The 14,955-nt window shown below is 47.8% G+C and overlaps 2 protein-coding genes across 5 annotated transcripts; both read right to left on the bottom strand.

The window, feature by feature from the left end:
• Nucleotides 1–137: 137 nt before the first annotated feature.
• Nucleotides 138–2,575, bottom strand: LOC120642236 (thylakoidal processing peptidase 1, chloroplastic-like). Of its 4 annotated transcripts, XR_005662540.1 has the most exons (7): nt 2,254–2,574; nt 1,779–1,847; nt 1,632–1,700; nt 1,456–1,542; nt 1,237–1,386; nt 1,090–1,157; nt 202–701 (listed from the first exon to the last, which is right to left on the bottom strand). XR_005662540.1 is itself a non-coding variant. In XM_039918700.1 (6 exons), the coding sequence occupies exons 1-6, from the start codon at nt 2,509–2,511 to the stop codon at nt 632–634; spliced, it is 621 nt and encodes a 206-aa protein (XP_039774634.1). In that variant the 5' UTR covers nt 2,512–2,571; the 3' UTR covers nt 138–631. The 4 variants fall into 4 exon arrangements, 1 of the variants encoding a protein (XP_039774634.1); XM_039918700.1 differs by lacking the exon at nt 1,237–1,386 and having other exon boundaries at nt 138–701; nt 2,254–2,571; XR_005662538.1 differs by having other exon boundaries at nt 1,237–1,542; nt 2,254–2,575.
• A 255-nt stretch (nt 2,576–2,830) lies between these two features.
• On the bottom strand, nt 2,831–5,259 carry LOC120642230 (farnesylcysteine lyase-like). The gene is made up of 5 exons (XM_039918694.1): nt 4,634–5,259; nt 4,349–4,522; nt 3,747–4,106; nt 3,381–3,556; nt 2,831–3,286 (listed from the first exon to the last, which is right to left on the bottom strand). The coding sequence occupies exons 1-5, from the start codon at nt 5,135–5,137 to the stop codon at nt 2,998–3,000; spliced, it is 1,503 nt and encodes a 500-aa protein (XP_039774628.1). The 5' UTR covers nt 5,138–5,259; the 3' UTR covers nt 2,831–2,997.
• Between the last annotated feature and the right edge of the window lie 9,696 nt (nt 5,260–14,955).

Raw genomic sequence — 14,955 nt, 5'->3', positions numbered from 1 at the left:
CCAGACGATGCTAGCTCTGAGAGAAGAAAATGCAGATACTAAGCTTATTACTATAAATGTTCAGTGGCATCATTTGTTTCAACAATGCGTGACAAAGATACGCAATTTACATCTCCATGCGGTATACCAACAGTAAATGTAGCGAACGACACAGATTAACTGAAAAGAAAAACACGCAATCGGGTACAAATATACACAGTATGTCCAAAGTTTTGATGCAAAATGCATTCAAGCATTCTGACATCTACCAATGCCCATAAGCTTCATCACCTAAGGTAACCTCTTGCAAGCTTTAGATACATTCTGCAGGTTCTACCAATCAACAGGTTGCCAATCATAAGCTCAGCACACGACAGCCTGAGGGCATTTGCCAACAGCAAGCGGCAGAGGTAAACCTCTTTGACTTCCACAGCTGGGAGAAGCTGGGAGAAAGGCCAACACATACAACAACAATGCTACAGCATACTTGAGGGCAAGTCCTCACACAACACAAGTTGACAGATACGGGCCTCCTAAATTGAAAGATACGGGCCTGGCCCCAGGCTCAGAACAACTCGGTAACTACATTGGTACGAAGCAATATCAGCCGTCAGGAACGTTGGAGATTATGAGTGGCATCTCTTCACCTCAGTTACTGGAACGAGGATCTTGTAAAGGACGTCATGTACCTTCCAACAATGTTGCCAATGGGAAGAGGGCCCCTGTTATCAAAAGCACCACAGATATTATCACTAATTAGTTCCCAGACAGATGGCAAGAAAAAAAAATCTGCAGATCAGCCATACAAGAATGACAAGACAAAAGTAAATAGGCAACAGCAAACACTATTGTTCTTTCTTTAGTGAGGAAGCAATCGCTATTGTTCAACTCCTAGTAATTGGGCAATCACTCTTATACTGCTGATTCTTATCAATCTATAGCCAAACTGGATTGCCTCCAAATGTGCATAGGAGCAAGACCAAGCATTTACTATGCTTAGCAAGAGTTTTCAATGAAAATGTAGTAGTCTAGGATCATCTCGAGCTGAACAATCAGTTATATCTACTACTAGAGGATTTGAGCTAGTGCAGGCATAAGCGTCTTTCTTACCAGGCACGAGAATCACAGCTGTTATTCCGGTTGTCACCCATGACGAACACATGACCTTCAGGTAGGCGCTGCAGGAGTATGAATAGTTTCAGTGGAGGATCCAGGTATGCGGCCAGTGAGGAAAGATGGAAGGAAGAGATCATCCACCATCTGAGGCCTGCTGATTACAACAAGGCACTCAAGAAGTCAACAACATGGAGCAGCCAGTCCACTTTTGATCATCATCTCGTGGAGAATGAAAATTCTCTCATCACATCTGTTAACCGTTTTGTTAACAGCACTTTAAAATCCCTGGACCTGGCAATATCAACTCCTCAATGTTGTTCAAGGAGACAATGCTCACAGAGTAGAGATGTGTGCACAAACCATTGCTTCCATTGTGTACAACGCATGGGTTGCTGTGTAATGCTCCTTTTGTGCAACACCATTTACAATAAGCTGCCCCTTGCGAACCTAATAAAGAGATCAGGCAAGAGGATGTTGGGTGACTCCATGCATCTTGCTAGAATAATGATCATATCGGATTGAATAAGTGATATTACCTCGATGAAATCTCCAGGTGTTGCCAATACCCTCTTAATAAATACAACATCCTTATTGACGCCATAGTTCTGAAATTCGGGGCTGCACATTTTCAGAGTGGACAAGCAATGAATTGAAAGAGAGCAGGACAGAACAAAAAGGCAAACCTGCACGGCCGTCGGCACTTTGAAGAACACTATATCCCCAATAGATGGCCTCCGGAATAAGTATGTAACCTGGAAGATGGCATAGAGAATTAATGGATACTCCTAGTGTGTTACTTGGGGTCGAACCACAAAAGATCCGTAGTTGGTTTAGTAACACCCTAATTTTTTGAGTGTGCTAAACATTGGTCTTGGGGTAGTGGATTATGACAGTGAAAAGCACATGAAGCAATCAAAGCTGAAACGGCAGGTCAGGACAGCAAATTGGGCCTGTGTTTCCAAGTTTTTTTCTTGGTCAAATGTGTCTGTTTCTGGAACATGTATTTCACTCTTTCCCATTTCGGTGATACCTGAGCAGCCCGGATCTAGCCATCTACTAGTAAATCAAGAGCAGGAGTAACGCATGCATTCATCTTATTGTAACACCGCACTGATAATCATAAAAAGCAAAGCAAAAGAGGGGAAAAGGAGTGACAACCTTCTCGGCGACGGCTTGGTCGCCTGGCCGGAGCGTGGGCACCATGGAGGAGGAGGCGATGTAGCGGACCTCGGCCAGGGCGGCGGAGAAGAGGAGCAGCACGAGGAGAAGCTTGAATCCGTCGGAGGCGGGCGGGCGGAGGCGCGGGAGCGAGGGGAGCCAGTGGTGCCAGGAGGCGAAGAGCTCGTGGCATGGCAGCCAGGTGGCGACACCCCCCGCCGGAGAAACGAGGCCCCGGAGAAGGCCGCCCACGGCCATGGATGCTTCCCTCTCCTCCCTTCCCTCCCTTCCCCTCCCCTTGTCTGGAGGAGTAGACTATAGACAGTGGTTTTTTTTTCACTCTTTTTATTTACTCCTTCCTAGGGTTGTGCTGGTTGCTTCCACACCAAGCAAGACACGCGACCAGGTCGCCGCAGGACCAGCGGTTCGACCGAACCGCTCGCTGGCCCGGCCGGCCGGCCGACCCTGGCCCAGCCCGTCAATTCATGTGGCCCAGCCCACCAAAGATGTCTGTATAGCTGCTGCATGTACGCCATGTACCACTAACTTCTCTCGATCACAAGGAGATGTAATAATATTTAGAAGAAAAAAACTTCAACCAGATCATAGTCAAAATGTATCCATCCACACAATGTTTATTACCTAAATCAATGTGCCAAAAATGACGCTGCAACTCAACAGCAGCAGCTATACATGTGTTGCACAGAGTCCCCATGCCCATCTAGAACCTACCAGTACAAAGTTTCACAGGTCTACATGCCGACGCCGGGATCCTTCTTCCTCCTCTTCTGTGAATGACTTGATATGAGGGGCAGGAGGCTCGACTCCTCGCTCCGTTAGAGAAAGCCTAGAAATGATGAGCCGCGCCACATTCTCCGCTGACACAGCGCCTGTCTCCATGGCACTCGCTGCGCTCTCAAAGGTATTCACGTAGTACAGCTGCTTCCCGTCCAACAATATAGGAGCAAACTCTTCGGGGGCTTCATAGTGCGGGTAAGCAGCCCAATTTATCCGGATCGTCTCTTTCCTTGTGCTGCTCTCACAACCAACAAAACAACATACATTGACTTACCAACCTCGTCTTATGCGAGCGACTAGCTTGCTACAATTAAAACTAGTATACTTACCTGAAGATCTGATCCAGTAAACCATCATCCAGCTTTGCGCGTGAGAACATCTTGTAGGTCATGTCATCTTTGCTGTACCTCTTCAGAACTGAGATGCATGAGAAAGGGATATCAGGGAGCTCTAGGGTACCAATCAGCTCTGGAATATCTGATGCTGAGTTTAGACCGAAATATCCCTGAAACCATAGAAACCAGCAAAAGCCAAGTGACTTCTCGTAAGTAAGTGATCCCAACCAAGAAGAAGCTTTCACTAGCAACAAGTTCACAGGCTATCGGTTACCCACTACTCATTATCATTTTGCTGCCATCTTGATGCTAGGAAGTAGGAACCACAAGGAAAAGAAGTGCCAATAATCTAAGACTTACAGGGTTCAGCAGGCCTCTGACAAAGGTTGCGTGTGTGTGCTGCATCTTCCTCGGTGGAATGGATATTGGAGGGCTAAACGTAATATTCACCTCATCAAGTGGTGTTGCCACCACCGTCACGGTACAGTTGTATTCGCTCCCAGTATTGGATCTCAGAACATAATAATCCCCAGCATCAGTAATTGAGTCTATGCCTTCTTGGAGATGCAAGGTGGCGTTAGAGGTCTTTAGCAATCCGTCAGCTAGTTGCCAATTTCCTCCTTTGACGGCCCATAATCCTGACTCGGACCCAGCTAAAGAAACAGCGCCAGCCAGGCCACTTATACGCATGCTTTGGCCATAGTTGATCCTTGTGATCACCTGTAAGGGAGAGGATACATCATTGACCACACTTATCAAAAAGAGATTGCCTTGCCTTTATGGGGAAGCTAGAGGTTTCTCTGGTAACAATACAGAGAGCAATTGACCAGAAGAAAGCGTGGAAGAGTACTTTTGACTACATATAATTATGGAAGCGCAGAGCTGTGGCTGGCTTGAGATGAGAGGAAAAGACAGTGTATAGTATAGTATAGTGCGCGGGATGTGGAGAAGCAGCAGCATACAGTGACAAGCTCTGCTATAGTCCGAGAGTTGAGGCCGGCATCAAGCAGCTCCTCCTCGAGGGTCCTGCGTGTGAGGCCATAGAGGCCCGTCCATTTGAGCATATCCTCAACCGTGGCAAAGACTGGGCGAGACTCGAAGCCATTGTAGAAGAGCATAAACCTTTGCAGCATTTCCTGCATGTACGCAGTATTACTAAATTGAGCTAGTGCAAAGTTAAATTGGCCGTCAATTTCATTTCATAGACATGAGCAGCGAATTAGATAGAGGTGGGCAAATTAAGGGACCTGGACAAACTTGTCCATCTTGAGCAGGGACAGGCCGTATCGCCTGAGCAGCAGCAGCGAGTTGAGGAGGCCGTGCAGCTTGCGACGCCACCAGGAGCTTCCGGGCGGCAGCGGGCGGAGCGTCTGGAAGACGAAGCTTTTGCCGTCCCAGATCCCTAGCCAATCGTCGTCGCCGCCGGCCTTGACGGCGAGGCCCAGGAGGTCGGCGAAGCGGCGCGCGTGGAGGTTGCGCGGGTGGATGATGGAGCCCCCGGCCTCGAAGCGGTCGCCGGCGACGGCGACGGTGGCGAGGCGTCCGCCCACCCTGTGATGGCGCTCGAAGACGCGGAGCTGTGCTCCATGGAGCGAGGTGGAGTAGTTGGTGAGGAAGAAGGCGGTGGAGGCGCCGGAGATGCCGGCGCCCACGATGCAGATGTCGGCGGAGGCGCGGGGAAGGGGGAGCGCCGCTGGCACTAGCACAAGCACAAGCAGCAGGGGGGACAGGAAGAGGGGCCGGGGCACCATCGATCCGATCCGATCCGATCCGGTGGAGAAGAGAAGGGAAGAGGAATGGGGATCGATGGACTGATGGATAGGATCGTTAACGCCTCAATCACCACGGAGCAGCCGTATGGCTTGATTTTGATGACCACGTAATTACTAATCAGTACTGTCTTGGTTATCTATCCCACCTCCATGAGAGATATATGGATGAAAACGGATGAAAGAAAAAAAAAAGCCAATTCTGTCGGTTCAGAGGCCGACCGGTCTGACCGGACCGGCCTGTCCAGTTGTAATCCGAGTAGGCTTCGTTTTATTTTGGAAATTCTTGTATAAACCGACTTGGAGAGGGATACGACTTCTCCGGCTTATAAATATAAAGGCTAAGGCCGATTGAGGGTATTCCCAATCGAATCAATCAAAATATCGCATTACTTTTTATCTCTCAAACTCTAGTCTTTTCCAACCCTAGATTACTTTCTTCTTTCGTCTCGACGACGTTCGAAGACGTTCTGAGTGGCCTGCCGACCTCAGAGCAACCCTAGCCGCGCAAGCTCCGACAGGATCCCTCTCGAGCTCGCGTTTCTAGGTCTTCGCGGTTCTCTGCTCCACACCGGTCAGACCGATCCGCCAGGGCATCGCTGGTTCAGATCGTTTTAACGATCTCCTGCGCGTTCTAGCGCATTCGAGTGTGTTGGCGCGATTCTGTGTCAACACACTTTTTGGCGACTCCGCTGGTGACAGATTAATCTGGTTTTAAAACCGATCTAATCTACTCCTTGAAGAAGATGGGCTCTTCAGAGATCGATAAGGAAAACATCATCACGGCTACAATGGAGGAGCTCACCGAAGAGGAGCGCAAGGCCTATCTTCTTGTGGAGGAGCACGTCAAGGCACAATTCTTGAAAGGCTTCAAGAAGGATCGTGGTGGCCCCGTCAAGAGGGTGGAGGAGTTCGTACTGCCGTCTCTCAAGCTTAGCAAGAATAAGATTGAAGAGATCCCCAATGTAAGCCTCTCTCCCTCTGATATGTTTGATAGAATGTCATCCATAATGGATCAAAAGATTGTTGCTGCACAAGCTGTTGCGGGTGACATTTTGATTAAATTGAGTAGTGATGTTGATGCGCTTAAAGGTAAACAATCCATGTCAGATCCTAACTCATTAGATCCGAGTTCGGCTACCCCTGAGTTCACATCTGAACCACTCTATGGTATGCCGCTGAACTCGTTCTCAGGGCAAACCCCGCCACCGAAGACCGTGCACACAGCACCAGCCGGACCGGTCCCACAGACCGGTCAGACCTTTCCGACCAGTCAGACCGGTTATCAAACCGGTCAGACCGCTTACTCAGTACCGTCGCCGACGCCTCTCGAGACAATTCCAGGTTCGGCTGCCCTAGCCGAACTAATGAATTGTCACTGTATACACCACCTCGCACTACTACTGTAGCGGAAGGGCCACGAGGATCTGGACCTAATCAAGGACCGATCCCGACTTCTTTACAGACGATGGCGCATGGAAATTCTAATGCACATCGTTTTTCTGAGTTTTATACCAGCCAGCACTATCAGGCCGATCTCCTTAAGTTCAAAGAGGATCTGGCAAATGCGACTAAAAGTAAGTTTGGGGTGGATATGGGTACTACACGTTTATATCAAAAAGTTTATCCCGCTGAGTTTGATTTTACTCCTTTTCCTGCTGGTTGGCGTATTTCTGAGTTTACTAAATTTAATGGTGGTGATTCTCATATAACTTTGTCGTGGGGATTCTAGGGGTACCCACAGCCGGGTGGCGGAACGCACCCGCCTATTCCCAGTGAGGGAGTACTCGGGGAAGTACTAGGCAATGGGGCTAGATCTACGCTGAGAAAGGGGACTCAAGAACACACGATTTAGAGTGGTTCGGGCCGCCGGAGCGTAATACCCTACGTCCACTGTGAGATGTATTGTTCTTGGTTGTGTATGAACCTATCCTCTGCTGGCCTTGGTTCTTGCTCAGCCTGAGGTTTTCTAGCGGCGTCCTCCCCCTTTTATAGATCAAGGGGGAGCGGGTACATAGGGCGTGGATGCCCCGACAGGTGGGCCCAACGTGACTGTGGCTACAGCGGTAGCGAATCTTTACTGCTGCTCTCCTGACTCAGGGGGGTCTTTTCTTGTCCCGTCAACTAGGCGCTCGTTGGAGTAGCGTAGCTTGCGGCGTGGCCTGCTGAGGCTATTATGTAGCGTCATAATGGGCGAAGCTGAGCCGTCGTATCCATCTGGCAGACGCAGTATGGGCGGCGCCAGCGGGTCCACTGCCTTGGTAATACGCGATCAATAGTATCCCCTGGTCAATGAAACGCCTCAGCTTCTGTCATATCAATGCAGACGTTCACCTACTGCAATAAATGCAATGGTGGGTGAACGTTGGTATGGAAACCCAAACGGCCATGTCTTGCAGACACGTGGCGGCCCCGGACCACCCCGACGCGGGGCGTCGATCTCTTCCCTTAGCGAGGGGTCCGGTTATTATACAGGGGTCCGGTCTCCTCGGGGAGGTCCGGAGTCCCGACTGCTTGCGCACGAGTTCCTGCCTTCTCCGGGACACGTGGTGTCTCCGGACCTTTCCCAACTGAGGAACTGCCCAGGCCGCTGCTGGGAGAACAGGATTCCGGACCGCAGGGGTCCGGTTGTTTGGATGTAGTTAAGGATAACTATAAGATCCTTGCCTAGACACAGCAAGAGGGGGTACCCCAGTCCTGGGGTACCGACAAACTTGGGAACACGTTAATCAATATGTCTTGCAATTTGGAGATGCCGGTTTCAATGATGCTTTGCGTGTGCGTTTATTTTCTTTATCTTTGACTGGAACGGCTTTCTCTTGGTTTTCCTCGCTTGCTCCTAATTCTATTCGCAATTGGGCTCAGTTGGAGCATAAGTTTCATGATCACTTCTTTAGCGGGGAGACCGAAGCGAAATTGTTGGACTTAACATCGATTAAGCAAGGACGTGATGAATATTCTTCAGATTATTTCAAAAGATTTAAAGAAATTAAAAATTGGTGTTTTAGTTTGACGATTTCTGAAAAAGATTTGGTGGATTTGACATTTAATGGTTTACGTTCTTATTTGAAAGAGAAACTCGAGGGCTTTGAATATCATACCGTGAATTTCTTGCAAGTCAAAGTCATGGGTTTAGAGTTTAAACTTAAAAATGCCAAAGATACCTTCAAGCCTCATCGGTCCAACACGCATATTCTTGATCATGATTCAGATAGTTCGGACGATGATAGCAAGGAGGTATACGCTGCTGAATTTATTTGGCCATCAAAGGCCAAACCCAGTGAGACTGGTCTGACCGGTGCAGCCTGCTGCACTGGACCAGATTGGCATGGTCTCAATCGGTCGTGCACGGGCACTCTGGAGCTTTTCTCCTTGATAATGTGGAGGATAAGGCATCGGAAAGCACTGCATGCATATCCCCCCATGCTCCCATACCGGATTTGTCGCATTTGAAGCCGGAAGCACCCATGGCATGGTAGCACACATCTGGGGAGGATACAATGTGACAACATCACCCCTGCGCCTACTGGATTCCCTCCTTGGGGACACTAGACGGTCTTGACGCGGTGGTGATCGCGGTCTCTTTTTTAGCGTCCGATCGTTTGAACGGTCTTTGTGTACTTGTTCAACAACTGGTTGAAGGTGGGCTTCTAATTAGCAGCCCTTCCCTGCACCTTCACCTCGTTGTCTTCCAAGTACCCACTTCCGAACGCTTGGGCTTGAAAGTCCGGGGACGGTCACCAGAGCGGTCTGACCGGCTGGAGGAACCGGTTTGACCGGTCAGACCGGTCCGACCGGTCAGACCGGTTCCTCCAGCCGGTCAGACCGCTCTGGTGACCGTCCCCGGACTTTCAAGCCCAAGCGTTCGGAAGTGGGTACTTGAAAGACCAACGAGGTGAAGGTGCAGGGAAGGGCTGCTAATTAGAAGCCCACCTTCAACCAGTTGTTGAACAAGTACACAAAGACCGTTCAAAACGATCGGACGCTAAAAAAGAGACCGCGATCACCACCGCGTCAAGACCGTCTAGTGTCCCCAAGGAGGGAATCCAGTAGGCGCAGGGGTGATGTTGTCACATTGTATCCTCCCCAGATGTGTGCTACCATGCCATGGGTGCTTCCGGCTTCAAATGCGACAAATCCGGCATGGGAGCATGGGGGGATATGCATGCAGTGCTTTCCGATGCCTTATCCTCCACATTATCAAGGAGAAAGCTCCAGAGTGCTCGTGCACGACCGATTGGGACCATGCCAATCTGGTCCAGTGCAGCAGGCTGCACCGGTCAGACCAGTCTCACCAGAGGCCGGGCCAGATTCCTGCTCCAAGATTCGAGTATCGCATCAAGGAAAAGAAAGAGGAGCAGAAGCCTGTTGCTGATCCAGAGAAGCCTAAAGCCGATGTTATTCAAATTGGTGAAATCAAAGTGCCCATAAAAGACACGGGCAAAAAGCCGATGGATATTGAAGAATCGGCTGATGTTCCTTCACAAAATCCGGTCATAGCTAATGATCATGAGGCCGGTAGCAACAAGAGCGCAGCGAACAAGTACCATCAGCCTAGGTGGTGCCCCTTCAGGTTTAACTCATACACAGAAGAGGAAATTGTAGCGCCTTCGCAACAAAAAAAAGGAGCAGGAGAAAGAGAAGATGAGGGATGAGGACATCAACAGATACAGGCCCATATTCCCTCAGAGCAAGGTTTGGAAGGTCAAGACAGCTGATCAGCCAGCCAGACCGGTCGGACCGCCGCAGCCGACCGGACAGACCGCTCTGACCAACCGGTCAGACCGGTAGAGCCTACTGCAGAGCCAGCCGCCGAATCGGCACCGCCCGTTTCGGTTACTTCTGTAGACGAAGCCCCAGCAATTCCTCTGACAACAGAAGACGAGGAATTGGTGGATTATGAAGCGTCTCCGGAGCACACCAACTTGGAGATTAATGTGGTGCACTTGTCTTCGGATTACTCCATGGTTCCGGAAGAGGATTTGGCTCATCTTCAGTTTGGGCCCCGTGAAGCTGTGTTCCAGAAGCCAAGCGAGAAGGACAACCATCTGAAGGCTCTATACCTGAGGGGACACATCAACGGGAAGCCGGTGACTCGCATGCTAGTGGATGGTGGGGCCATTGTAAATCTTATGCCCTACTCGCTGTACAAGAAGCTCGGTGGCCAAGACGAGGACTTGATCAAGACAAACATGACGGTCAATGGTGTTGGAGGGAGCGAGCCCCATAGCGCCAAGGGAGTTGCTTCCATGGAGCTCACCATTGGGAGCAAGACGCTTGCTACGGCTTTCTTCGTCTCGGAGGTGTAAGGTAACTACAATTTGATTCTTGGGAGGGATTGGATTCATGCAAATCAGTGTGTTCCTTCTACCTTACATCAGTTTCTTGTTCAGTGGATCGGCGATGAGGTTGAGATTGTCCATGGGGACACTTCATCCTTTGTTGCTTTAGCCGATTCGGATTCTATTAGTGCACACGACAACGTCAAGTGTTTATCAGGCATGGATCTGTCCGATTATGATTTGATTAGTTGCACTAAGGATGGTTTTGTTTCTGTTGTACTAAAGCCGATGGATAATCGGCTAAATCATTTAATGTAAATCAGATGAGTACAACAGAAGCTCCAGAAGCGACCGGTCAGACCGCTTGTGCCGATCGGTCAGACCGGTCCAGTCCCGTTCGGTGCACAGAGCCAACCGGTCAGACCGGACACCCCGACCGGTCAGACCGATCCAACACAGAGTGGTTACAGCAGAGGCTAGATCAGTATCGGGCGCGTACGAACGATATGTGTGAAGCCATTGAAGATTCTGATGATCTAGACAAACTGGGCCAAGGGTTTGCATCGGCCGATCCGTTAGAAAAGGTAGACATTGGTGATGGAACTATCCCTAGGCCGACCTTTGTAAACAAAAATTTATTGGCTAAATATAAAGCCGATTTGGTTAATTTATTGAAGGAATATGTTGATTGCTTTGCTTGGGAGTATCATGAAATGCCCGGTTTAAGTCGTGATCTTGTTTAGCATCGTTTACCGATTAAAGCCGGTTTTAGACCTTATAAACAACTGGTTAGGCGTTTCAATCCCATTATTTATGACCGAATAAAAACTGAAATTATTCATTTACTTGATGCTAGATTTATTCGGTCTTGTCGTTATGCTGATTGGATCTCTAATATTGTGCCCGTTGAGAAAAATGATTCGGAGAAAATTAGAGTGTGTATTGATTTTAGAGATCTTAATAAAGCTACTCCCAAGGATGAATATCCTATGCCTATAGCCGATATGTTGATCAATGAGGCTTCCGGACATCGTGTCATTAGTTTTCTTGATGGTAACACCGGTTACAATCAAATATTCATGGCCGAAGAAGATATATCTAAAACGGCCTTTAGATATCCAGGATTTGAAGGTTTGTTTGAGTGGGTTGTTATGACTTTTGGTTTGAAAAATACGGGTGCTACTTATCAAAGAGCTATGAATTTAATCTTCCATGATTTGCTTGGTGTCATCTTGGAGGTGCACATTGATGATATTGTCATTAAATCGGCCGGTTTGGATCATCATTTAGCCGATTTGAGACTTGCTCTTGAGTGGATGCGCCAGTATGGTTTGAAGATGAATCCACTCAAATGTGCTTTTGGTGTATCAGCTGGAAAGTTTCTTGGCTTCATTATTCATGAGAAGGGAATAGAGGTTGATCCTAAAAGAATTGAAGCCATGAGGAAGGTTGAAGCCCCTACGTGCAAGAAGGATTTACAGAAGTTCTTGGGAAAGGTAAATTTCTTGAGAAGGTTTATATGTAACTTGTCTGGAAAGATCGATGTTTTTACTCCTATTCTTCGGTTAAAAGATGAAACCGAATTTACTTGGGGGGAAAACAGCAAGAAGCGTTTGAGAAGATCAAGATTTATTTGTCTTCGCCACCCGTACTCAAAGCACCTAGGAGAGGAGTACCTTTCAGACTTTATGTGGCTGCTGAAGACAAGGTTATTGTGGCTGTTTTGACTCAAGAAACCGAAGGGGAGGATTATATCATTACATATTTAAGCCGACGACTTATTAATGCGGAGACGAGGTATATATTTATTGAGAAGTTGTGTTTGTCTCTTTATTATGCTTGTACCAAATTAAGGCATTATCTGCTATCTAGTACTTGCACAGTAGTATGTCAAACCGATGTGATCAAGCATATGTTACAAAAACCGATTTTGAGTGGTAGAATCGGCAAGTGGGCTTATGTTTTGGTTGAATATGATTTGGCTTGTGAGCCTTTAAAATCTATGAGAGGCCAAATTGTAGCGGATTTTATTGTTGAGCATCGGATTAATGACAAGCATGATCTTGTTGTCGGTCAAAACCCACAGGCGAGTAGCGACAGGCAACACGAAGAGCCGGGAGGTCGCCGGGGCGCTGGCAGGCACTGCTCCCTCGGTCAACGGCCCGCAATCTGGCACACGCCTTTGTTTCGAGGGTCGCGGGGCGTGCCACCTGACCTATACCTGATCAGGAAGGTGCGAAACGCGTTTCAGTGATTTACCTGCATGCACAGACATATGTAAACGTAAAATCCGAGCCGTGGTCGGCTCCCCGGGACGACTCTTGCATCGGCTTTAAAGAGCCGATCGAGTCCCGGTGTCAGATTGGATCTGTTTGCATCCGGATATTGATAAATAAAGCAAATATCTGTAAAGTTGTTTCAATTAAATCTAACTAATCTAATCCACAACGGTAAAAGCTTCACTGCAAGATCGGGACATTCTACACGTGATTGGGCCTAATGAATGTAACAGATAACTAAACCATAACCAAGAACAGAGGCCTAAGAACTAGCAACAGCCGATTCCCGGAACAATCCCTATCAAGGCTAAGACAGAGTATCAAATACGCCACCGGATTATCCAACCCGTTTGCAAGGCCTAACCTAGCAGATATTACGCCAACTCTTATGTACAAGAGCAAACCGTAACAGGTTGGATCTATTAGATATAAGAGAAGCAGGGTGTTGTCTCCGTGCAACTAATTCTATGTGACAAGAACTAGCATAAGATTGAAACGTGACTGCACAGAGACAACATGATATTCGTAGATGATAAGCAATGAAAGCACGATGAATCTACTAAAAACCATGCTACGAACATCAGGATAACTAGCATTACTCGCCATCAAAAACGCTTCAGTACGAGTAATACCAAGGTAAAAGCAAGAACAATACTGCCCTGATCGCAAGACGCGATCAGGCCCTGATCGCAAGACGCGATCAGGGCAGCATGGCACTTACTTGGATGAAACCCTAAGATTAGGGGTGGCGATGCGCCGAGATTGTTGTGGTGGAGACACCCGCCGTGTGTAAATGAATGCCGTCATCTTTATTCAATAGCATATGGGTACATATTTATAGTCCGGAGACTTCTTGCCGTGCAAGGCAACTTCAAACACTTCCTAAAATAATGGATTACAAATTGATAAGGATTTCTAAGACTAAATAATATGATCTGGACTCTTTCCTCCACCGGCCCAGATCCTCATGAAGCTTCCAAATATTAGCCGAAACATGCCGTATAGTTGTGGCAGATTCTGGTCGTCCTATTATTTCGGCAATTCCCGTCGACTCCAAACGAATCTGGACGTGATTCCAGTTGTATTGGAAAGCTTATCTCCTTAGCTTTCCATGCATATATAGAACGCCCCAAACGGAGTCCGTATGTGGCCTGGGCGTCCATTTTCGTCCGGCCTCTTCCTGCAGTCCGAACCAGCCTCGCGAATAAACTGGGCTTCAACATGGATTAGGCCTGTAACTCCATCTCGGCTTGAGCCTTGAGTGCACAGTTATCATCATATTTGGCCAAACTTATGATATAAGCCTGGCTAAATGGACTCTTTTACCGTGGGCTTCTTCTGACATTTGGCCTACCAATCCTGGTCAAATTCTGGCGATAACACATGCCCCCCAGGTTTGGCCAAATATGACAGAATCTTCTAAGCGCCAGCCGTAAACCAAATAAGAACATTATCTCCTCAAATTATCTTCTTATGCCACTAATGGTCTTGCCCCCCGAGCCGATAGATCGGCTATTAGCCAACTGACTTTGTGACCGATTGCTTGAACTGGCCTCACGCCTTTCTCGACCAATCTCAATGTTGTTGCAGACCGGTCCTAGTTTTCACATTCCATGGATGGCACTGACTTATGTGATCATCCTCGTGCTTCATCAGCTCAGCATCAACACACACGGCCTCTCCTGCAAAACAATCACTTGCCGAACCGACGCTACAAAGATCATTGTGAATCAGCTAAAAGCTGATGAATCATATTCGGTTAGCCAAACAGTCCACATAAACCAAACCATCATCATTGATAAAAATTTCTTCCCCCCACAAAAATATGCTATGTCATGCAAAGAGTGAGTGTGAGCTTCCAGGTATGTCTTAAAGCATTTACAAGTGCTAGCATGTATATACAGTGAGGGTATAGCATAAAGACACCGCATAGAAAAGCTCAAAAGAATATATCTATATTAGAACACGAGCAAGCAATTTTTAGGATTTTTCAAAATAAAAAGCATCACCACTTAGCCCAACCAACTAGTACATTAAAGCATAACAAGCAAAAACCAGCAAGTACCTACACCAGTGAGCTCTTTCCGATACAAGGATCTTTTAACAAGCTTGATTATTCATGCCCTCAGGTCTTGCAGGTTAAAACACATTGCATTTGAAACTCAAACAAGCCTTTTGTTCTGTGCCAGGGGTTATTTGCTTATCAGGCCACTTCTTACCAACCAATGCTAAGCCTAGG

The sequence above is a fragment of the Panicum virgatum genome, chromosome 7K (assembly GCF_016808335.1).
Source record: "Panicum virgatum strain AP13 chromosome 7K, P.virgatum_v5, whole genome shotgun sequence".
NCBI lineage: Eukaryota > Viridiplantae > Streptophyta > Magnoliopsida > Poales > Poaceae > Panicum > Panicum virgatum.
The sequence above is the reverse complement of the archived record's forward strand: the minus strand, read 5'-3'. Positions and strand labels throughout refer to the sequence as shown.